Source organism: Aulostomus chinensis, chromosome 1 (assembly GCF_037954235.1).
Source record: "Aulostomus chinensis isolate RoL2024-O1b breed Wild chromosome 1, RoL_Achi_v1.0, whole genome shotgun sequence".
In the NCBI taxonomy this organism is placed as follows: Eukaryota; Metazoa; Chordata; class Actinopteri; order Syngnathiformes; family Aulostomidae; genus Aulostomus; species Aulostomus chinensis.
In genome coordinates, this window is record NC_141320.1 from 67827087 (window position 1) to 67851018 (window position 23932).

The 23932-nt window shown below is 48.5% G+C and overlaps 1 protein-coding gene across 4 annotated transcripts; it reads left to right on the plus strand.

The window, feature by feature from the left end:
- The first annotated feature begins 248 nt into the window (after positions 1-248).
- Positions 249-19181, plus strand: LOC147272911 (ALK and LTK ligand 2-like). Of its 4 annotated transcripts, none has more exons than XM_086204692.1 (6): positions 249-309; positions 5806-6042; positions 16330-16434; positions 16526-16606; positions 17418-17490; positions 18720-19181. In XM_086204692.1, exons 1-5 carry the CDS (start codon positions 285-287, stop codon positions 17480-17482), a joined length of 513 nt encoding a protein of 170 aa, XP_086060818.1. In that variant the 5' UTR covers positions 249-284; the 3' UTR covers positions 17483-17490; positions 18720-19181. The 4 variants fall into 4 exon arrangements, with proteins under 4 accessions (XP_086060818.1, XP_086060837.1, XP_086060848.1 ...); XM_086204711.1 differs by having other exon boundaries at positions 16390-16434; XM_086204722.1 differs by having other exon boundaries at positions 16393-16434.
- The last annotated feature ends 4751 nt before the right edge of the window (positions 19182-23932 follow it).

Below are 23932 nucleotides of genomic sequence, written 5' to 3' on the forward strand. Positions count from 1 at the left end.
ATACATGTATGCCCATGCCAGACCAGCAGGGGGTGCACCACCTCCACATGTGTGACGTTACAGCAGGTGTTTGTCATGAGAGAGCAGGTGAGTCCCCACTGGCGGATTAGAGACCCCTCCCTCTCTACTCTGGGCTACGTAGATCTGAACCGATGTAGCTGCTTCATCCTGGAGGATGGCGATGACGGGCTGCAGTTGGTAACTGGAACCACCAGGGGGTTCCATTTCTGTGTTCCCTGATCTCTGACTGTCAGCTGGTTGGTTCTCTTTGTAATAATGTTTGGATGAGGCACCATGAGAGTTCCAAAGGTAAAAGGTTCTGGTGTTCTTAAAAGGCTGTTTCAAAGATTCTCAGTGGGTTCTTGATGGGTTCTCAGAGTTCCTTGAAGGAGGTTTGTGTGGTTCTTAATGGTTTTACAAGACATAGGATCTTTTTAGTGAAGGAAGTTCTTGAGATTCTTGAGAACCAAAAATGTGAATGGTTCTTGAAAAGAGGATATTTCCCATTTCAGGAGGTTCTAGAGCAGAGGTGGGCAATCATGTGCCATGGAGGGCCGTCTGTATGCAGGTTTTCTTTCCAACCAAACACTTGAACAGGTGATTCCACTGATTGACACACCTTCAGCCACAGAAGAGTGTTCATCAGTGGAATCACCTGTTCAAGTGTTTGGTTGGAAAGAAAACCTGCATACAGACGGCCCTCCATGGCACATGGTTGCCCACCCCTGTTCTAGAGGTTGTAGATGGGGTGAGACTTCCCCATGATATGCTTGGAGAGGCATCTAGAGGTTTTGTGACTGGTTCTCCTGGGGCGTTTGGTAACAAAATGTTCTTAAAAGTTTTTTATTATTCTTATTCTTATTCTTATCCATCCATTGTTGGACCTTTAAGGTGCTAAGAGGTTCTGCAGGTTCTCGATAGTCTGGCTCTATGAGGAATTGGCTTCTGAGCATCCTGGTTCAGGGTTCTACTAATGAGGTCACTCTTTCAGTTTTTGTCTCACATGAAATCCCATAGAGAGCCTGACTCTGGAAGAGGAGAGAACAGAACCCCCTTTGTTCCTCGACGTGCCGGCAGGGTTCCGGATGGGTGGTTGTGATGCAGCCGCGTGCCCCGCAGGCAGGAGCGCTTGTTATTGGTACTTGTGTTGTTACTTCCAAGCAGCAGGAAACAAACACGAGACGAGCAGCTTTGCGAATGCCAGCCTGATTGATGGTTGAAAGCAGGACATGAGCTGCCGCTGGCAAGGAGGGAGGAGTTGAAGAGCTGAGTCCCCATATTCATCAGGACCTGCTCAGACCTTTGACCCGGTCAGAGTTAGCTGTGTCAGTGTGGAACATCAGTGCTGTTGTTTGTCATGAGGTCAAAGGTCAGTGGGAAGCTTTATGTTCCCACACCTGCTGTTGGTTTGGGCGCGTCGCTCAGTCACCTGGAACGTTTCTCTGCTGTGTGTAAGAACAAAAACAAGGGGAGCGGCATCCATCTTTCAGGAGGTGGCGTGTGACCGATACCAATCACACGACATTTTCAAATGTGATTGACAGCTTCTACGTGGCACAGTGGCAGAAAGTATCTGAAGATAGACACCATGACGGCTCGAACGGATTTCTCTCGACGCCTGATCGTCGGTTGCAGAGTCACATGTCCTGTCATGGTCAGCACTGTCAAATTTCAATGACATCATTTATCATCTCTGAAGGACAACAGGTCTGAGAGATGACAGGTCTAAGGGACTACAGGTGTGAGGGAGTACAGGTCTGAGGGACTACAGGTGTGAGGGATGACAGGTCTGAGGGAGTACAGGTCTAAGGGACTACAGGTCTAAGGGACTACAGGTCTGAGGGACGACAGGTTTAAGGTGTTACAGGTCTAAGGGACTACGGGTCTGAGGGACTACAGGTCTGAGGGATGACAGGTCTGAGGGATGACAGGTCTAAGGGGCTCAAAGTCAAAGGGATTACATGTCGAAGGGACTACAGGTCTGAGGGACTACAGGTCTAAGGTGTTACAGGTCTAAGGGACTACAGGTCTGAGGGACTACAGGTCTGAGGGACTACAGGTCTAAGGGACCACAGATCTAAGGGACTACAGGTCTGAGGGACTACAGGTCTAAGGGACTACAGGTGAGGGACTACAGGTCTGAGGGACTATGGGTCTGAGGGGCTACAGGTCTAAGGGGTTACAGGTCTAAGGGGCTCAAAGTCTAAGGGACTACAGGTCTGAGGGACGACAGGTTTAAGGTGTTACAGGTCTAAGGGACTACGGGTCTGAGGGACTACAGGTCTGAGGGATGACAGGTCTAAGGGGCTCAAAGTCAAAGGGATTACATGTCGAAGGGACTACAGGTCTGAGGGACTACAGGTCTAAGGTGTTACAGGTCTGAGGGACTACAGGTCTGAGGGACTACAGGTCTAAGGGACCACAGATCTAAGGGACTACAGGTCTGAGGGACTACAGGTCTAAGGGACTACAGGTGAGGGACTACAGGTCTGAGGGACTATGGGTCTGAGGGGCTACAGGTCTAAGGGGTTACAGGTCTAAGGGGCTCAAAGTCTAAGGGACTACAGGTCTGAGGGACGACAGGTTTAAGGTGTTACAGGTCTAAGGGACTACGGGTCTGAGGGACTACAGGTCTGAGGGGCTACAGGTCTAAGGGTCTACAGGTCTGAGGGATGACAGGTCTAAGGGGCTCAAAGTCAAAGGGATTACATGTCTAAGGGACCACAGGTCTGAGGGACTACAGGCCTAAGGTATTACAGATCTAAGGGACTACATGTCTAAAGGACTACAGGTCTGAGGGACTACAGGTCTAAGGTGCTAGCCGTCTAAGGGACTTCGGGTCTGAGGGAACCCAGGTCTAAGGGGCTACAGGTCAAAGGGACTACAGGTCTAAGGGGCTACACGTCTAAGGGACTTCGGGTCTGAGGGACGACAGGTCTAATGGACTACAGGTCTAAGGGGCTAAAGGTCTGAGGGACTACACGTCTAAGGGGCTACAGGTCTAAGGGACTACATGTCTAAGGGACGACAGGTCTGAGGGACTACAGGTCTAAGGGACTACAGGTCTAAGGGACTACAGGTCAGAGGGAGTACAGGTCTAAGCAACTACAGGTGAAGGACTACAGGTCTAAGGGACCACAGATCTGAGGGAACCCAGGTCTAAGGGGCTGCAGGTCTAAGGGGCTGCAGGTCTAAGGGGCTACAGTTCAAAGGGACTACAGGTCTAAGGGGCTACAGGTCTTAGGGACTACAGGTCTGAGGGAACCCAGGTCTAAGGGGCTACAGGTCAAAGGGACTACAGGTCTAAGGGGCGTCAGGTCTGAGGGACTACAGGTCTAAGGGCCTACAGGTCTAAGGGGCTACAGGTCTAAGGGGCTTCAGGTCTGAGGGACTACAGGTCTAAGGGACTACAGGTCGAACGGACAACAGGTTCCTCGTGGTTGTCAGAGCCTTGTGATGTCATGAGGTTCCTGGGTCGTTCCTGAGGAGGAGGAAGCTGTTGAAAGTTTGTGATTGGCTGGAAGGAGACATGACAAACACACACTCAGACCCACACACACGCATTAACAGCCACACACACACACAACCACAAACTCACAACACACACACTATAAGACTCACACACTCACAGACACACAGACTCACACATTCACATACACAAACACACACAACCACAGACTCACAAATACTCCCACCCATACACAAACACGCTCACACACACACACGCAGACTCACAAAACACACACACAATTGCACAAACACACAAGCATACACACCACCCACATACATGCACAAACACTCACTCACACACACACAGACTCACAAAAACTCCCATCCACACACAAACACACATATTCACACACACAGCAACACACACACACACACACACACAGAATCGCACACACTCACAAGCACACCCACAAACACATACACAAACACTCTCTCACACACAGAATTGTGCAACTCACACAAACACACTCACACTAGGAGACTAGGAGAGGAGTCTAGGAGACAGGGAGAGGAGGAGACTAGGAAACTAGGAGAGGAGTCCAAGAGACAAGGAGACAAGGAGTCTAGGGGATTGGAGAGGAGGAGACTAGGAGACCAGGGGAGGAGGAGACTTGGAGAAAAGGAGACTAGGAGAGGAGGAGACAAGGAGAAAAGGAGTCGAGGAGAGGAGGAGAGGAGGGGACAAGGAGACTAGGGGATTGGAGAGGAGGAGACTAGGAGACTAGGGGAGGAGGAGACTTGGGGAAAGGAGACGAGGAGAGGAGGAGAGGAGGGGACAAGGAGTCTAGGAGAGGAGGAGAGGAGGGGACAAGGAGACTAGGGAATTGGAGAGGAGGAGACTAGGAGACCAGGGGAGGAGGAGACTTGGAGAAAAGGAGACTAGGAGAGGAGGAGACAAGGAGAAAAGGAGTCTAGGAGAGGAGGAGACAAGGAGTCTAGGGGAGGAGGAGACTTGGAGAAAAGGAGAGGAGGAGACTAGGAGAAAGGGAGTCTAGGAGAGGAGGACACAAGGAGTCTAGGGAATTGGAGAGGAGGAGAGTAGGAGACCAGGGGAGGAGGAGACTTGGAGAAAAGGAGACTAGGAGAGGAGGAGACTAGGAGAAAGGGAGTCTAGGAGAGGAGGAGAGGAGGAGACAAGGAGTCTAGGGGATTGGAGAGGAGGAGACTAGGAGACCAGGGGAGGAAGAGACTTGGAGAAAAGGAGACTAGGAGAGGAGGAGACAAGGAGAAAAGGAGTCTAGGAGAGGAGGAGAGGAGGGGACAAGGAGACTAGGGGATTGGAGAGGAGGAGACTAGGGGAGGAGGAGACTTGGAGAAAAGGAGACTAGGAGAGGAGGAGACTAGGAAAAAGGAGTCTAGGAGAGGAGGAGAGGAGGAGACAAGGAGACTCGGGGAGGAGGAGACTTGGAGAAAAGGAGACTAGGAGAGGAGGAGACTAGGAGAAAGGGAGTCTAGGAGAGGAGGAGGGGAGGAGACAAGGAGTCTAGGGGATTGGAGAGGAGGAGACTAGGGGAGGAGGAGACTTGGAGAAAAGGAGACTAGGAGAGGAGGAGACTAGGAGACTAGAGGAGGAGGAGAGGTAGCACGGTGTTCCGCGTGCCTCCACTGGGCGGAAGTACTTCTCCGTTGAATCTACCAAACTTTCTGGAAGTGCGCGCATGGCGGGCGCGCGCGACCTCCTCCTATATTTCCTGTGTGGAGCGGAGCGCGAGGAGACGCCGCGGTAGAGGAGAAGCAGACGGAGCTCCGGATCGATCAACAGGTATCGGTCGATGACATGAGGGGAAGGGGGGGGGCTGCCGCGGGGACCAGCTGACCAGATGATGATGATGATGATGATGATGATGATGATGATGATGGTGGTGCGCGCGCTCCTCCACCCGCAACCCTTAAGAGTTTAAAATGCCACCGGGCCCTCGCGCGTGGCACGCGGCTCACGTCCAGAGGAACCCGGGATAAGACACGAGGACACTCGGAGAAACTCGGAGACAATCGGAGACTCTTGGAGAGTCCGGGTGGGACACCGGAGCAACAGGTACATGAGGAACTTTGTGGATTCAGACCGGAAGTTTGTTCAACACAGAACATCGCTTCCAGTGTTTTGCATCTGATTTCTTTTAATGAAGTTTAAATTGCGTCCATGACGTCACGTGTGTTTATACGAAGACTAAGGATGATGTCAGGTATTGAGTCCCTACGGCTCTCATCACATTTAGTGACGTCACAGCTTGAAGAGCTATAAAGGGTGTGATGATGGTGAGCTGAGCCAATGACCCCTGTCTTTTCCTCCATCAGCGGTCGTCATGGTAACATCTGGGCTCCTCCTCCTGCTGCTGCCGCTTGTCACCACGGGTCGCTGCATGCTGCCGGAACTTCGACTCACAGGCGCCAGCCTTCAAGCCGACGGGCATCTGGAGGGCAGCGGCGCCCTGGAGCTGGTGGGCCGCCACACCAGGGATGGAAGGGACACAGTGGCAGGACCGAGAGGACTCAGAGCGCTGGAGAGGAGGGCTTGGCCCAGCACAGGACTGGGTCAGTACCACAAATACTACTACTCCAATTGTACAGTACTACAGTTCCTGATTGGCTGCAAGGACCTCATTGCGGCACCTGTCGTGTTCACCTGTGGCGTCATCACGTCTCCAGTGGAACGCTTCGATCCATCAGTTCCGTGGGGGGGTCGTGACGGATGATTCGAAACTCTGAGGCTGCAGCTCTACAGGGTTCTCAAAGGGGGGTCTGGGGACCTGCAGTGGTTGGCAGCTAAATGGTCAACAGGTGAATGATGTCACTGACCATGAGAACTACGGCTCAATTGTTGTGGCAAATTCCAACACACTTCCTGATTTAGTTTTTTCTCCAAGCTTTTATTAACTTAAAACACAACCAACATCTTGAGAAACGTTCTGGTTAATCTGCTCGGCGCGCGTTTCCAACAAGGAGGAAGTCACTGCAGTCTTTTACCTGAAAGTCTTGATTTCATTTAAAAAAAAGAGCAGGAAGTTGCAGCACCGTGACCGCTGGCGTGTCAGAACGTTGATAATGCAAGACATCGCTTCAGAACAGGATGAAGGGGAGGAGCTAAGAGCAGAGCAAAACAAAGTGGCGTGAGGGTTTCCAGGTTCAGGAGGGGAAGTGGTGTGGCATCAGCAGTGTTTCATGGGAAGTGTGAACGTGTCTGGTTTGAGGCAGAATGACATTTCCTGCTGCTGGTTTTTGGCGTCCTGGAAGGTTTTCGAGTCAGCGTGATCTGAGCTGCTCACCAGATCGATGACGTGGTCGTCCTGGTTTCCTCCATGTTGGGGGAGCCGGCATGCAGCTGCTGAACTGCAGAAACAACGGCACTGTTGTAGAGAATCTCCCTGGCGGCAGCGGCGGCGGCGGCAACACTCGCAAGCCTGCGGTGCATCTTTGCCTTCTCCTGATGTCACAACGATGACCTTTAGACGTTTCTCTGTATCGGTTCTGAGAGCCGACCCACATTTGCAAGAGTTCAGCTGAGGTCAGGAAGCAGAAGGAGAACTGCAGCTGCCTTTCAAAATAAAACCAGAACATTTTTGACTAATAAACTGAGTGTTCTGCTCCTGCATAAAGGTAGCTTCAGGCTCCGCCTCCAAATAACATCCATGACCACAATTACACAATGTCGTTAACCCTTGATGTGATGTCATAGCGTGTCTCTGTTTGCACCTCTCAGAATTCAGGTGATTTTATTTAAACCTGAAAGGACAGATTTGCTTTGCAGTGAGATGATATCATCCACTCATCCATCATCCACTCATCCATCATCCACTCATCCATCTAGTCATCATCCACTCATCCATCATCCACTCATCCATCATCAACTCATCCATCTAGTCATCATCCACTCATCCATCATCCACTCATCCATCATCCACTCATCCATCATCAACTCATCCATCTAGTCATCATCCACTCATCCATCATCCACTCATCCATCATCCACTCATCCATCATCAACTCATCCATCTAGTCATCATCCACTCATCCATCATCCACTCATCCATCATCCACTCATCCATCATCCACTCATCCATCTAGTCATCATCCACTCATCCATCATCCACTCATCCATCATCAACTCATCCATCATCCACTCATCCATCTAGTCATCATCCACTCATCCATCATCCACTCATCCATCATCCACTCATCCATCTAGTCATCATCCACTCATCCATCATCCACTCATCCATCATCCACTCATCCATATAGTCATCATCCACTCATCCATCATCCACTCATCCATCATCCACTCATCCATCATCCACTCATCCATCTAGTCATCATCCACTCATCCATCATCCACTCATCCATCATCCACTCATCCATCTAGTCATCATCCACTCATCCATCATCCACTCATCCATCATCAACTCATCCATCATCCACTCATCCATCTAGTCATCATCCACTCATCCATCATCCACTCATCCATCATCCACTCATCCATCTAGTCATCATCCACTCATCCATCATCCACTCATCCATCATCCACTCATCCATCATCCACTCATCCATCTAGTCATCATCCACTCATCCATCATCCACTCATCCATCATCCACTCATCCATCTAGTCATCATCCACTCATCCATCATCCACTCATCCATCATCCACTCATCCATCTAGTCATCATCCACTCATCCATCATCAACTCATCCATCATCCACTCATCCATCTAGTCATCATCCACTCATCCATCATCCACTCATCCATCATCCACTCATCCATCATCCACTCATCCATCTAGTCATCATCCACTCATCCATCATCCACTCATCCATCTAGTCATCATCCACTCATCCATCATCCACTCATCCATCATCAACTCATCCATCATCCACTCATCCATCTAGTCATCATCCACTCATCCATCATCCACTCATCCATCATCCACTCATCCATCTAGTCATCATCCACTCATCCATCATCCACTCATCCATCATCCACTCATCCATCTAGTCATCATCCACTCATCCATCATCCACTCATCCATCATCCACTCATCCATCTAGTCATCATCCACTCATCCATCATCCACTCATCCATCATCCACTCATCCATCTAGTCATCATCCACTCATCCATCATCCACTCATCCATCATCCACTCATCCATCTAGTCATCATCACTCATCCATCATCCACTCATCCATCATCCACTCATCCATCTAGTCATCATCCACTCATCCATCATCCACTCATCCATCATCCACTCATCCATCTAGTCATCATCCACTCATCCATCATCCACTCATCCATCATCCACTCATCCATCATCCACTCATCCATCTAGTCATCATCCACTCATCCATCATCCACTCATCCATCTAGTCATCATCCACTCATCCATCATCCACTCATCCATCATCAACTCATCCATCATCCACTCATCCATCTAGTCATCATCCACTCATCCATCATCCACTCATCCATCATCCACTCATCCATCTAGTCATCATCCACTCATCCATCATCCACTCATCCATCATCCACTCATCCATCATCCACTCATCCATCTAGTCATCATCCACTCATCCATCATCCACTCATCCATCATCCACTCATCCATCTAGTCATCATCCACTCATCCATCATCCACTCATCCATCATCCACTCATCCATCTAGTCATCATCCACTCATCCATCATCCACTCATCCATCATCCACTCATCCATCTAGTCATCATCACTCATCCATCATCCACTCATCCATCATCCACTCATCCATCTAGTCATCATCCACTCATCCATCATCCACTCATCCATCATCCACTCATCCATCTAGTCATCATCCACTCATCCATCATCCACTCATCCATCATCCACTCATCCATCTATCCATAATCCACTCATTCATCTTCCACTCATCCATCATCCACTCATCCATCTAGTCATCATCCACTCATCCATCATCCACTCATCCATCATCCACTCATCCATCTATCCATCAGCCACTCATTCATCTTCCACTCATCCATCATCCACTCATCCATCATCCACTCATCCATCTAGTCATCATCCACTCATCCATCATCCACTCATCCATCATCCACTCATCCATCTAGTCATTATCCACTCATCCATCATCCACTCATTCATCATCCACTCATCCATCATCCACTCATCCATCTAGTCATTATCCACTCATCCATCATCCACTCATCCATCATCCACTCATCCATCATTCACTCATCCATCATCCATCTAGTCATTATCCACTCATCCATCATCCACTCATCCATCTAGTCATTATCCACTCATCCATCATCCACTCATCCATCTAGTCATTATCCACTCATCCATCATCCACTCATCCATCTAGTCATTATCCACTCATCCATCATCCACTCATCCATCATCCACTCATCCATCTAGTCATCATCACTCATCCATCATCCACTCATCCATCATCCACTCATCCATCATCCACTCATCCATCTAGTCATCATCCACTCATCCATCATCCACTCATCCATCATCCACTCATCCATCTAGTCATCATCCACTCATCCATCATCCACTCATCCATCTAGTCATCATCCACTCATCCATCATCCACTCATCCATCCACTCATCCATCATCCACTCATCCATCATCCACTCATCCATCATCCACTCATCCATCTAGTCATCATCCACTCATCCATCATCCACTCATCCATCTAGTCATCATCCACTCATCCATCATCCACTCATCCATCATCCACTCATCCATCTATCCATAATCCACTCATTCATCTTCCACTCATCCATCATCCACTCATCCATCTAGTCATCATCCACTCATCCATCATCCACTCATCCATCATCCACTCATCCATCTATCCATCATCCACTCATTCATCTTCCACTCATCCATCATCCACTCATCCATCATCCACTCATCCATCTAGTCATCATCCACTCATCCATCATCCACTCATCCATCATCCACTCATCCATCTAGTCATTATCCACTCATCCATCATCCACTCATTCATCATCCACTCATCCATCATCCACTCATCCATCTAGTCATTATCCACTCATCCATCATCCACTCATCCATCATCCACTCATCCATCATTCACTCATCCATCATCCATCTAGTCATTATCCACTCATCCATCATCCACTCATCCATCTAGTCATTATCCACTCATCCATCATCCACTCATCCATCTAGTCATTATCCACTCATCCATCATCCACTCATCCATCTAGTCATTATCCACTCATCCATCATCCACTCATCCATCTAGTCATTATCCACTCATCCATCATCCACTCATCCATCTAGTCATATCTACTCATCCATCATCCACTCATCTATCTAGTCATTATCCACTCATCCATCATCCACTCATCCATCTAGTCATCATCCACTCATCCATCATCCACTCATCTATCTAGTCATTATCCACTCATCCATCATCCACTCATCCATCTAGTCATCATCCACTCATCCATCATCCACTCATCCATCTATCCATCATCCACTCATTCATCATCCACTCATTCATCTTCCACTCATCCATCTATCCATCATCCACTCATCTACTCCTCCATCATCCACTCATCCGTCATCCACTCATCCTTCCATCATCCACTCGTTCATCATCAGCTTATTCGTCATCCACTCATCCGTCATCCACTCATCCATCATCCACTCATCCATCCATCATCCACTCATCCATCATCCACTCATCCATCTATCCATCATCCACTCATTCATCATCCACTCATTCATCTTCCACTCATCCATCATCCACTCATCCATCATCCACTCATCGATCCATCATCCACTCATCTGTCATCCACTCATCCATCCGTCATCAAATCATCCGTCATCTACTCATCCGTCATCCACTCATCCATCCATCATCCATCATCCACTCATCCACTCATCCATCCATCATCCACTCATTCATCATCCACTCATCCATCTATCCATCATCCACTCATCTACTCATCCATCATCCACTCATCCATCTATCTATCATCCACTCATCTACTCTTCCATCATCTACTCTTCCATCATCACTCATCCGTCATCCACTCATCCGTCCTCCATAATCCATTCATACATCACCTACTCATCCATCATCCACTCATCCATCATCCATTCATCCATCATCCACTCATCCACTCATCCTTCCATCATCCACTCGTTCATCATTAGCACATTCGTCATCCACTCATCCATCATCCACTCATCCATCATCCACTCATCCATCTATCAATCATCCACTCATCCATCCATCATCCACTCATCTGTCACCCACTCATCCATCCATCATCCATTCATCCATTATCCAATCATCCGTCATCCACACATCTGTCATCCACTCATCCGTCATCCACTCATCCATCATCCACTCATCCTTCTAGTCATCATCCACTCATTCATCATCCAGACATCTGTTATCCACTCATCCGTCATCCATAATCCATTCATACATCACGTACTCATCCACTTTTCCATCTATGCATCATCCATCATCCACTCATCCGTCATCCACTCATCCATCCATCATCCACTCATCCATTCATCATCCACTCATTCATCATCCACACATCTGTCATCCACTCATCCGTCATCCACTCACACCCCAACTACTCATCCATCAGCTACTCATCCGTCATTCACTCATCCATCATCCACACATCCATCTTTCCATCATCCACTCATCTACTCATTCGTCATCCACTCATCCATCATCCACTCATCCATCATCCACAAATCCGTCATCCGCTCATCCATCATCCACTCATCCATCTATCCATCATTCACTCATCCATAATCCATTCATACATCACCTACTCATCCACTCATCCATTCATCCATCATCCACTCATCCATCATCCACTCATCCATCTATCCATCATCCACTCATTCATCTTCCACTCATCCATCATCCACTCATCCATCATCCACTCATCCATCATCCACTCATCCATCTAGTCATTATCCACTCATCCATCATCCACTCATTCATCATCCACTCATCCATCATCCACTCATCCATCTAGTCATTATCCACTCATCCATCATCCACTCATCCATCATCCACTCATCCATCTAGTCATTATCCACTCATCCATCATTCACTCATCCATCATCCATCTAGTCATTATCCACTCATCCATCATCCACTCATCCATCATCCATTTAGTCATTATCCACTCATCCATCATCCACTCATCCATCTATCCATCATTCACTCATCCATAATCCATTCATACATCACCTACTCATCCACTCATCCATTCATCCATCAGCCACTCATCCATCATCCACAAATCCGTCATCCGCTCATCCATCATCCACTCATCCATCATCCACTCATCCATCATTCATTCATCTATCATCCATCATCCATCTATTCATCATCTACACATCCATCATCCACTCATCCATCATCCACTCATCCATCATCTACTCATCCATCATCCACTCATCCGTCATCCACTCATCCACCTATCCGTCATCCACTCATCCACCTATCTGTCATCCACTCATCTCCTCATTCTTCATCCACTCATCCCTCATCTACTCAATCGTCATCCACTCATCCATCCATCATCCACTCATCCATCTATCATCCACTCATCCATCATGCACTCATCCATCTATCCATCATCCACTCATCTATCCAGCATCCACTCATCCACCTATCCGTCAACCACTCATCTACTCATTCTTCATCCACTCATCCCTCATCTACTCATCCATCATCTACTCATCCATCATGCACTCATCCATCTATCCATCATCCACTCATCTACTCAATTGTCATCCACTCATCTATCCATCATCCACTCATCCACCTATCCGTCATCCACTCATCTACTCATTCTTCATCCACTCATCCCTCATCTACTCATCCATCATCCACTCATCCATCATCTACTCATCCATCATGCACTCATCCATCTATCCATCATCCACTCATCTACTCAATCATCATCCACTCATCCATCCATCATCCACTCATCCATCATCCACTCATCCATCATGCACTCATCCATCTATCAATCATCCACTCATCTACTCAATTGTCATCCACTCATCCATCCATCATCCACTCATCCATCATCCATTCATACATCACCTACTCATCCATCTTCAACTAATCCATCATCCACTCATCTGTCATCCACTCATCCATCCATCATCCACTCATTCATCATCCACACATCTGTCATCCACTCATCCATCTATCCATCATCCATTCATCCATCTATCCATCATCCACTCATCCATCATCCATCTATCCATCATTCATTCATCTATCATCCACTCATCCATCTAGTCATCTTCCACACATTCATCATCCACTCATTCATCATCCACTCATCCATCATTTTCATCAGTTCATCTGCTCATGCCTGAGCATATCCCCCCCCCCACACACACACACACACACACACACACACACACACACCACCGCCATGGGATGGAGGCAGCAAGGGTCACCTACACACCAGAGATGCTGCAGTGCATCGGCCTCAGCTCGGCTGCAGCACCATGGAAATAAGCAAACCTGGAATTGAGGACAGAGCCATGAAGCAGAGGAGCATCAAGAGAACCAGACGGGGCGAGAGGGGAGGTGTCAGGGTGAGACTGAGGCCTGACACCTGGGAACAGCGGCCAACAGTCATCCTCGCCAACGTTCGCTCGCTGAGGAACAAAACCGATGAGCTCCAGGCAAAGGTAAACCACCTGCACGAGTACAGGACCACAACTCCACCCAGCTTGCCAACACCAGGTCCCACCTCAAGCCCGGCGCATCCCCCATCACATTCTGTACCAAGGATGTTGTGAGGGCCCTCCAGAGGTCCAAGATGAACAGTGCGCCTGGTGTGGACAACATCAGTGGCCGGGTCCTCAAACACTGCACTGACCAGCTTGGGTGCATCTTCCAAAGCCTCTTCCAGACCTCCATGGACACTGGCGCTGTTCCCAGGCTCTGGAAACACTCCATCCCCATCCCCAAGAGGAACCCTCCCAAGACCGCCCAGTGGCCCTCACCTCACACATGACGAAAGCCATGGAGAGGGTCGTTAACGTTAACGTCTCCTGGACAGGCTCACATCTCCACCCCCTACAATTCGCACACCAGGCAGGCGGAGGCGTCAGCGACACCCAAGCCTTCATCATCAGCACGTCCACAAACACCTGGAGCTTGCCAACACCTCGGCCAGGCTTCTGTTTGCAGACTTCTCCTCTGCTTTGAACACCCTGCAGCCACACATCCTGGCAGAGAGGCTCCACCTAAACTTCACCCTGGACGACCAGCTCCTTCTCTGGATTCTGGACTTCCTCACTCACAGAACTCAGAGAGTCTGGATCACCAGCAGCCTGTCTGACCTCCTTACCACCTCTAGGCTCCCCACAGGGCTGAGTGCTCTCACCCCTGCTCTTCTTCCTCTACACCGATGAGCGCAGGGCCTCACAACCTGACTGTCATCTGGTGAAGTTTGCTGAAGACACAGTCCTCCTGTCCCTCCTGTCCCTCCTGTGCAGCTCCACCCAGCACCATGGACCTGCCCTGCAGCAGTTTGTTGAGTGGTGTGACACCTCCACCTCCCGGCTGGAGCTTCAAGTCAGCAAGACCAAGGAGATGGTGGTGACCTTCTCCGGAAGACAGAGGCAGATGGCTGCTGCCGTCTCCACCCTGATCCATGGGTCATTGGTGGAGACTGAGACGGAGTACAAATATCTGGGGACCGTCTTTGAGGACCACCTGAGGTTCTCCTCTTACATGGAGGAGATCCTGAAGAAGTGCCACCAGAGAACGTACCTGCTGAGGAAACTGAACTCCTTCTCTGTCAGCAGCAAGATCCTTCTGACCTGCTCCTACACATTTATTGAATCAGTCTTATGGTTCTCGGTGGTCTGCTGGTTCCACTCATCAACCTGCAGGATGAGAACCGCCTACATAGCATCGTCAAGGTGTGTTCCAAGATAATTGGACTTCCCATTCACTCCCTGACGGCTGTGTGTGAGCAGCAGGTCCACAGCATGGCTGCCCAGATCCTGAAGGACCCCTCCCATGCTCTCTTCCTGGCATTCAAGAGGCTGCCATCCAGTCCCAGGCTCCGGTGTCTGGCCTGCAGGACCCAGAGGAGATCCCCCTTTGTCCCCCAGGCTGTCCTCCTCCTGAACTCTGACCTCCCTGCACTCTGACCTCCCTGCACTCTGACCCCGAGTAGCACCCACTAGATCGCCACTGGCCACTCCAACACCGTTGTGTTGTTGTTGTGTAACCTACTGCACCGCTCCCTTAATTGCCCCCCCCCCCACAGAGATGAATACATTTTTCTGAATCTGAATCCATCACCCACTCATCCATCGTCATCCACTCATTCATCAACCATCCATTCACTCAACCATCATCACCCACTCATCATTTGTCATCCACTCATCCATCCACTAATCATTCATCCATCCATCATGCACCTATCCATCACTCACTTATCCACTTGTCATCCACTCATTTATCCACATCCATCAGCTAATCCATCCATTCATCCATTCACCCATCTGTCCATCCAAGTGCAACACAACAAACATCAAGCACTTAAGACCTGATAAAACCACCTCTGACTCAAATGCTTATGCTAATTGTAAAGCTAATGGTCATGCTAAAGCTAACACGAAAACTCACCCAGGTCCATAACATCTGTGGGACCAAAGCTGTTGCAGTAGCGTTCAGTCGTGTGTGGATTGACAGCCTCCGTCTGGAGGGAGGGAGCTGGAACAGCCTGTGGAGGGATGTCCCTATTAATCCGCTGTTCCGTCTGTTTACAGCCTCAAACTTCCTCTCTGAGAGTCTGCTCTTCTCTGGTTTTTCTTCTTCTCCTGTTTCAGAAGGTTCCCCCCAAGACAAAGACAAGTTCATCAGACACCTGACAGGTAGCCTGCCTTCCTGCTAACGCACCGGTCACAACTACATGTTAGTAAGCTAACCATGCTAACTCGCAGCTAACATGTTTTTCTTCCTCAGGGCCTCTTTACTTTAACCCCAAATGTAGAAAACATTTCCACAGATTATACCACAACACCCGAGATTGCACACTTCCTGCTTGTGAGTACACACACACACACACACACACACACACACACACACACACACACACACACACACACACACACTTAATGGTAAGCAGAATAATGCTTAAATAATGACAACATGGCAGTGACTTGCCATCATGTCTTAGGCCTCCTTCACACTCTCACGCTGCTTTGGTGTTTTAGTCCAAGGATGTTTGGCGTGCAGGTAATGTACCATCACTCAATCAACCAATCAACCAATCAACCAGTCACTCAATCAACCAATCAACCAATCAACCAGTCACTCAATCAACCAATCAACCAATCACTCGATCACTGTTTGTTGTCATTGTCACAAAAGAAACAAAGAAATTTCATTGGAGCAACACAACCTTACAAGGTAGGTCTAAAACCAAAAGTGCACACTGGAGAAAGTGCGTCGCAGTGCACGATGACGTGGTTGTTTAGCCACTGCGGATGCGTAGGTGTTTGCGCCGCCATGGTAACGACCAGCACTACACAGCATCTGTCATGTAAGTGTAGGTGGAGCTACTTTGGTGCCATGACATTGACGAGAGCATCAGCTTCCAGTTCGTAGACCTGCCACACTGTTCATCGTTACGGATGAGCAAATGGCTCCATTCACAATTAACCAGCAGGATATAAACGCTGATCTTCCTCCGACAGTCCAAACCGCCGCCAGGGAACTCGCTATTCTTCCATCTTAGCAGACAAGCTTGTCGTAGACCTGTGACATCATGAACAACTCCGTTGACACATTGCGGTTGATGTCCTCTGGCATCTAACATTGTTGAATCAGCCAGTTCTATGTTCTACCTCCACAGATTATAAACGCTGCGCTCGCCTGCTCATTCGGCTTGCCAACAGCCCTCGCTGCACCGAGAGATGACCGGCATGGTAAGACCTCTTCATCCCTGTTTCCATGGTGATAGAGGAGCAACATAGCTGTTGTTTGACTTAACCACTTGTTGTTTAATGTGTGACATCATCAAGAGGGATTGCTAATAGTGGGAATGCCAGATCAGGCAGGAACCAGCAGAACCAAGACTTTGTGAACCAGTGACATGGACTGGAAGCCCAAAGCTGTCAGGTTAGAACCTGTAGAATCCACACCTGCCACAATTACCTGGGCCTCTGGTTGGACTCCTCCCTCGCCGCCTGTATCAAGCACTTAAGTCAAAGCTCAACTGAGCTTCCTGTCGGAGAACAAGGCCTCCTTCACCCGTTCCAATGGCTGTCCTGCCCACGTTTGACGATGGAGACACACCTACGTGGTCAGTCCACCCTCAGCAAACCAGACATGCCACCATTCACGACTCGCCGCTGGGACCTGCACAACCCAGTCGCCTGGACATCACGCCACACCAGACGGCGCTGCCACGGCTTCAGCTCATTAACAAAACCATGCTTGGTGTAACACCTCTCTGCCCCCCCCCCCGTCTGCTCCTCCCCCACCCTGTCCCCCCCAGTCTCAGGTCCACTCATCAAACTCAGATCCTCTCCTCACTCCTTGTCCCTTCTTCACTCCCTGTCCTCTCCTCACTCCTTGTCCCATCTTCACTCCCTGTCCTCTCCTCACTCCTTGTCCCTTCTTCACTCCCTGTCCTCTCCTCACTCCTTGTCCCATCTTCACTCCCTGTCCTCTCCTCACTCCTTGTCCCTTCTTCACTCCCTGTCCTTTCCTCACTCCTTGTCCCTTCTTCACTCCCTGTCCTCTCCTCACTCCTTGTCCCTTCTTCACTCCCTGTCCTCTCCTCACTCCTTGTCCCTTCTTCACTCCCTGTCCTCTCCTCACTCCGTGGTCTGTACACACAGTGACGCCCATTCGTATCAGTTAAATTGAAAGTGTAGAACCTGAGATGAACAGTGTTCTGAATTTGTGGAACCTCTACAGCCAGTTGGAACTGGAGAACATATGGACTGTATGCTAACCTGTGTAATCAAAGTTCACTAGAACGAAAACTACAATCTCAAGAACCCAGAACCAGCAGAACCAAATATGTCAGTCCCATATGGGACATGACGTGGAACATCTGGAATTCCAAGATGCGTCACGGGAAGTGTAGTATTCTAGGGATTTGATTTTGACCTTTGGCCTCCTCTCTTCTGTTCTATTTGATCCTTAGAACCTGATGAACCTGAGGACCTTTGATCACGTTCGGCCCTTGGCCCTCAGGAGGCATCACCATGGCAACGAGGATCCGGGACACCCACTCCAGAGTCTCCCTGTCACAGACAAGCAGCTTCTCTGAGCCAACGGACACTCAGCTGGCAAACGCACGCCATCAGGATACATTCTGTTCACTTTGATTCTCTTCATCTGCGTCAACGTTCTCCTGTCTTCTGTCTGCTTCCGTGAACGTTTCCAAGGATTCTTCTCATTGCTGATGTTTCGAGAAGGAGGCGGGACATTTGCTCTGGGGACAAACCGCTGTCTCCTGCAGGATGCCAGCATTTGTGATGCTGGGATGGACGAGCGCCTCGTTGGGACTCAAAGGACACAAAACTCCTGAGACGAGAATGTTCTAAGTTCCAGTGTATTCATATAAAGGAACCAGTCTGATAGAGGTGGTCACCAAAATAAAAGCTTGTGGTTCTTCCTCTGTTGCTCTGTTTCTAAATATACAAGATGGAACGTTCATTTGTTCTCGTGGGTCAGCAATCATCGTCCAGAGGGTTTGTGTCCCTCTGGGCCTCCATTGGTCAAACCGCTGCACTTCCCGCTTTACGACAGGTCAGGTACAAGTAGAAGTAAATGTGGTCCTTTGAAGAACGTTTTTGTTTTTGTTCTTCTGTGGTGGGAACAGGAAGAAGGAACGCCATTGTGGGTTAAAACTGAGACAACCATATCCTCCTAAAGCAGAAGAGAGAGAGAACTCTCAGGTGCGGCGAGCAGCAGCAGAGACGAGGGCGTGACGTGGTGGCAGCTCGCGTTCTGACAGGGAGAACCACATAGCACCTCTGTTGACTTTGGCTCCAGCCGAACAGTTTCCTGTTCAAACTCAAAGATTCCTCCACCGCTGAGTTTCTGATGGTCTCCACACCTGCCAGGCACTTGAGCGGAGACACCTCAAAGTTCAGAGGCTGTCTGATCAAAAATGGCGGTCACCATGGTAACGACACACAGCTGCAGCCATAAAGAGTTCTCAAACGTGGTAATTATCCATCTGTCTTCCATCTAAAATATAATTGACAGTCATTAATGGTAATTATCAAAGGACAGGTGTGTGTGCCTAGAAGAGGCTGTAAAGCTGGTTGAACTGCACACACCTGAAATAAAGAAATAATTCTGTGGGTCCCTCCTGTTAGCCGCGTGCTAGTGACTTAGCATCAGCTGGCGCCGTTAACTCCTGATCTGCGTTCACGCCGTCACAGCTCACAATAACAGGTCTTATTTGAGAATTATGACCACGAAGTGACCTTCATCGCAACCGTATATTTTCCTCCACCTCCCAGCATGCATGAGTTCAGAACATGCACTTCCTTGGGGGAGCTACGCACGCTCCTAAATAAATATAATTGTTTAAATGATGATAAGAAACCTTTTAAAAGTTGGAATTCGAGGAGGAATCATTTTTCCTTCTCACTTCTAATCAGCTGAATATTAGCTTTTTTTCTGAGTCATCAGTTTCTTTTTTATTTCCATTCTAAAATTATTGTTTTATGATCCTGAGATAACGTGCAATCATAAGACGTTGGCATCTGAATCAACCTCCTCTGGCCTCTGTACTTGTCCACACTTCCATTTGTGTCTGTTTTCCTTCTGATAAAATAAACCCTGAACAGCTGATCAGTGGCTGATGACTCCTGGTCAGTGGAGGTTTCAAAGTCAAACTTTCACATGATTGTAACGAAGGAAATGCGAGTTGCCTCATGACTGCAAAAGCGCAGATGTTTTGCTTTCATCTATTTCCCCCAAAGTCTGATTGCTATTTTTGAGTGCGTCTAATCAATTTGTCTTTTGTCCACAGGCCTATTTTTGAGCTTTGCTTTTTCTGGATTGCTGGAATTGAGAAATTTACGAGCTAGATTAGACCTGCATGGAAGGAATTTCCCATTATTCACACACAACTTCCAAATTTAGCCTGTTTTTCCAACAAATAAGACAAAGACAAATTTTTTAAATGTTCAGAAAAAAATACTTCCTGAGGAGAAGATCTCACCTCAGAAGTACCGAACATTTCAATTCTGATTTTTCTTTTCTTCCTGAAGGGGTTTATGGCCACTGTTAGCAGCTAGCTAGCAGACTCGTTACCAAATCATTATGTTTTTAATAACATCTCATCTCTGAATATAGATACAAAGTTTGTCAACTGTAATTCAAATGTAACTAACTACCTTTAAACTACCTTGTTAGCTAAAGGTTCTGTACCATTGTTAACAACTAATCCGCTAACTAGTTAGCCAAGTATGAACTGAGAATATTCATCCAAAATTATTATATTTTTAATGATCTAATTTTTGCACTCAGCAGAAAATTTTGAAAGCGCTGGCTAACATTTATCAATTAGCAAGCTAATGTTAGCTATAACTTCTTCTACACTAGCATTTGCTAATGTTAGCATCCAGCCACATGCTAGTACTTTCAGCAGGTACAAATAAAACAGTGTGCCAGGGAGCGTTAGCTTCACTGTGGTTAGCACTGAAATGTCAGGAGGGTGAAACGTTTCCTGTGTGAAAGAGGGAGGTGACTAACACCTGTGGCAGGTGGTGACAAATACCAGATAAATTATACTTGAACGGCCGCCAGGTTAGACCTGCTACCGACTACATCCTCTAGATAAACACGTCGTTCTTTCTGTGTCAAACATACCTGGGTGGGGATGTTTGATTGACAGCTTGGGGGCGTGGCCATCATGACCCAGACAGGAGCAATGACAGGTAACGTTGTCATGTGGTGGTTAACTCTTTGTAGTCTAGCCGGAGGTCCTGGACTCGTGTTGAAAACTGAACAGGCTCATCCATTCAGGAAGACTTGGAGGTGAAGGGAGACTTGTGGAAGACTGGATGGACTCGAGGAAAACGACCCCAAGGACTTCAAGGGGGCAATTCAGGAACTGAATGACTGGGACAATGACTTGGACTCGAGGAAGAGGAAGCACTTGGAGACATTTCGACAGAACCGATTCGGAACATCACAAATGACTTGCAGGACAAGGAAGACTAGGAAGCCGGCTGGAGCACTCGGGATGAAAGACTACAAATAACTGAATGACTTGTAGGAGTTGGAGATGTGGACGGACTCCTTTGGACACTCGGGAGCAGACTAGAGACAGACTCCTTATGACGCATGAGAGCAGACTAGAGACGGACTCCTGAGGACACTCGAGAGCAGACTAGTCAAGTCAGGTCTAGTCAGGTTTATTTGTGTGTCACCAAACCCCAACCAAAGTTCTGTCCTGACTCTGTCCAAGTAGAGCAGGTCCAGCACCTCCCTCCTTCAATGAACCTCCACCCAACAATTCTCCATCAGCAGCACATCCTGCAACAGCAGCCACCAGAACCTTCCTTTACCAGCAGGAAGGTGGAGCAGATCCAGGATCAGTGGGGACGGAGAGAGAGCAGGAGAGCAGGACAGAGACAAAGACAGAGAATGGAGGAAGACAGAGAGACAGAAGGAAAGAGAGGGACAGAGATAAAGAAGGAGAGAAAGGAGGAGAGACTGATGGACAGAGACAAAGACAGAGAATGGAGGAGGACAGCGAGACAGAAGGAAAGAGAGGGACAGAGATAAAGAGAGAGAGACAGGAGGAGAGACTGATGGACAGAGACAAAGACAGAGAATGGAGGAAGACAGAGAGACAGAAGGAGAGAGAGGGACAGAGATAAAGAGAGAGAGAAAGGAGGAGAGACTGATGGACAGAGACAAAGACAGAGAATGGAGGAAGACAGAGAGACAGAAGGAAAGAGAGGGACAGAGATAAAGACAGAGAATGGAGGAGGACAGAGAGACAGAAGGAGAGAGAGGGACAGAGATAAAGAGAGAGAGAAAGGAGGAGAGACTGATGGACAGAGACAAAGACAGAGAATGGAGGAAGACAGAGAGACAGAAGGAAAGAGAGGGACAGAGATAAAGAAGGAGAGAAAGGAGGAGAGACTGATGGACAGAGACAAAGACAGAGAATGGAGGAAGACAGAGAGACAGAAGGAAAGAGAGGGACAGAGATAAAGAGATAGAGAAAGGAGGAGAGACTGATGGACAGAGACAAAGACAGAATGGAGGAAGACAGAGAGACAGAATGAAAGAGAGGGACAGAGATAAAGAGAGAGAGAAAGGAGGAGAGACTGATGGACAGACGGGGACGTGAGCAGGTGGAGCTACGGGTGGCAGCTGGAGCCTCTTCAGGTCTGGAGCCTCCTCCAGCAGCACCAGGATCTGGAATGAGGGGAGCCCGAAGGCTCCGGAGAAGAAACACACACACACACACACACACACACACACACACACACACACACACACACACACACATTTATCCAGCAGCTGCTTGGAGAGGCCAGGGAGAGAATGTGAGGAGAGATGGAAGGAAAAGATAACGAGACCAAAACCAGAGCCGGAGGACAAGATGGTCCTCACTTCTCTTCTTGGTTCCACATCTTTAGTTCAAAGTCTTGCTTTTGTGTCACCTTTCATGGGACCAGAGACCCTCAGGGGTCCTTGAAGGTCTCCGCCAGGTCCCCTGGAAGAGAATGAGTCGTTGAACTTCCAGCGAGATTCAGATCTCTGGAATCTTTGTTCTCACAACCAAATGTCGTTCCGAATGAGGAGGATTTGAACTCTGAGTGGAGGCTCTAACGTGGGCCAGAGGAAACCAGTAGCAGTCTGAATCACAGGTGCAGGTGCTGTGTCCTGATGGGCCGGCACCACCACGCCGGTCTGGCTGCTGTTTGGTTCCCTTTGATCTGCCTGGTTAGCAGATTCGCGGCTAACAGGAAGGTTGGAGGCAAAAACCAACAGCATCACTGCGCGTGTTCTTGCTCGTGGTGGAGAGGAACCACATCAGCTGGCAGGAACCGTTTGGTTGTGAAAGGTGTCGTGATGGCGTTGTGGGCGGATGCTCCCTGAAGTGCTCATTCCTCCGTCCAATCAGAATTTCACAGCTTGTCTTCCAGGCTTCGTAACGACTCAGTCAGTTTGATGGCGCCACCGCCACCATCAAACTGACTGAGTCAGTCTGAAATGGTTTCTTCGCCACTGTGACAAGACGTGACATCACAAGACTGGACACTCCCCCTTGTGGCCGTCAATCACGGCAACAATATTCAGCCTCTAAAAATGCTGCTTACGATTAAGAATCAGATCTTTGTTTGACAGGAAGTCGTGCATTGTGACAGGAAGTAC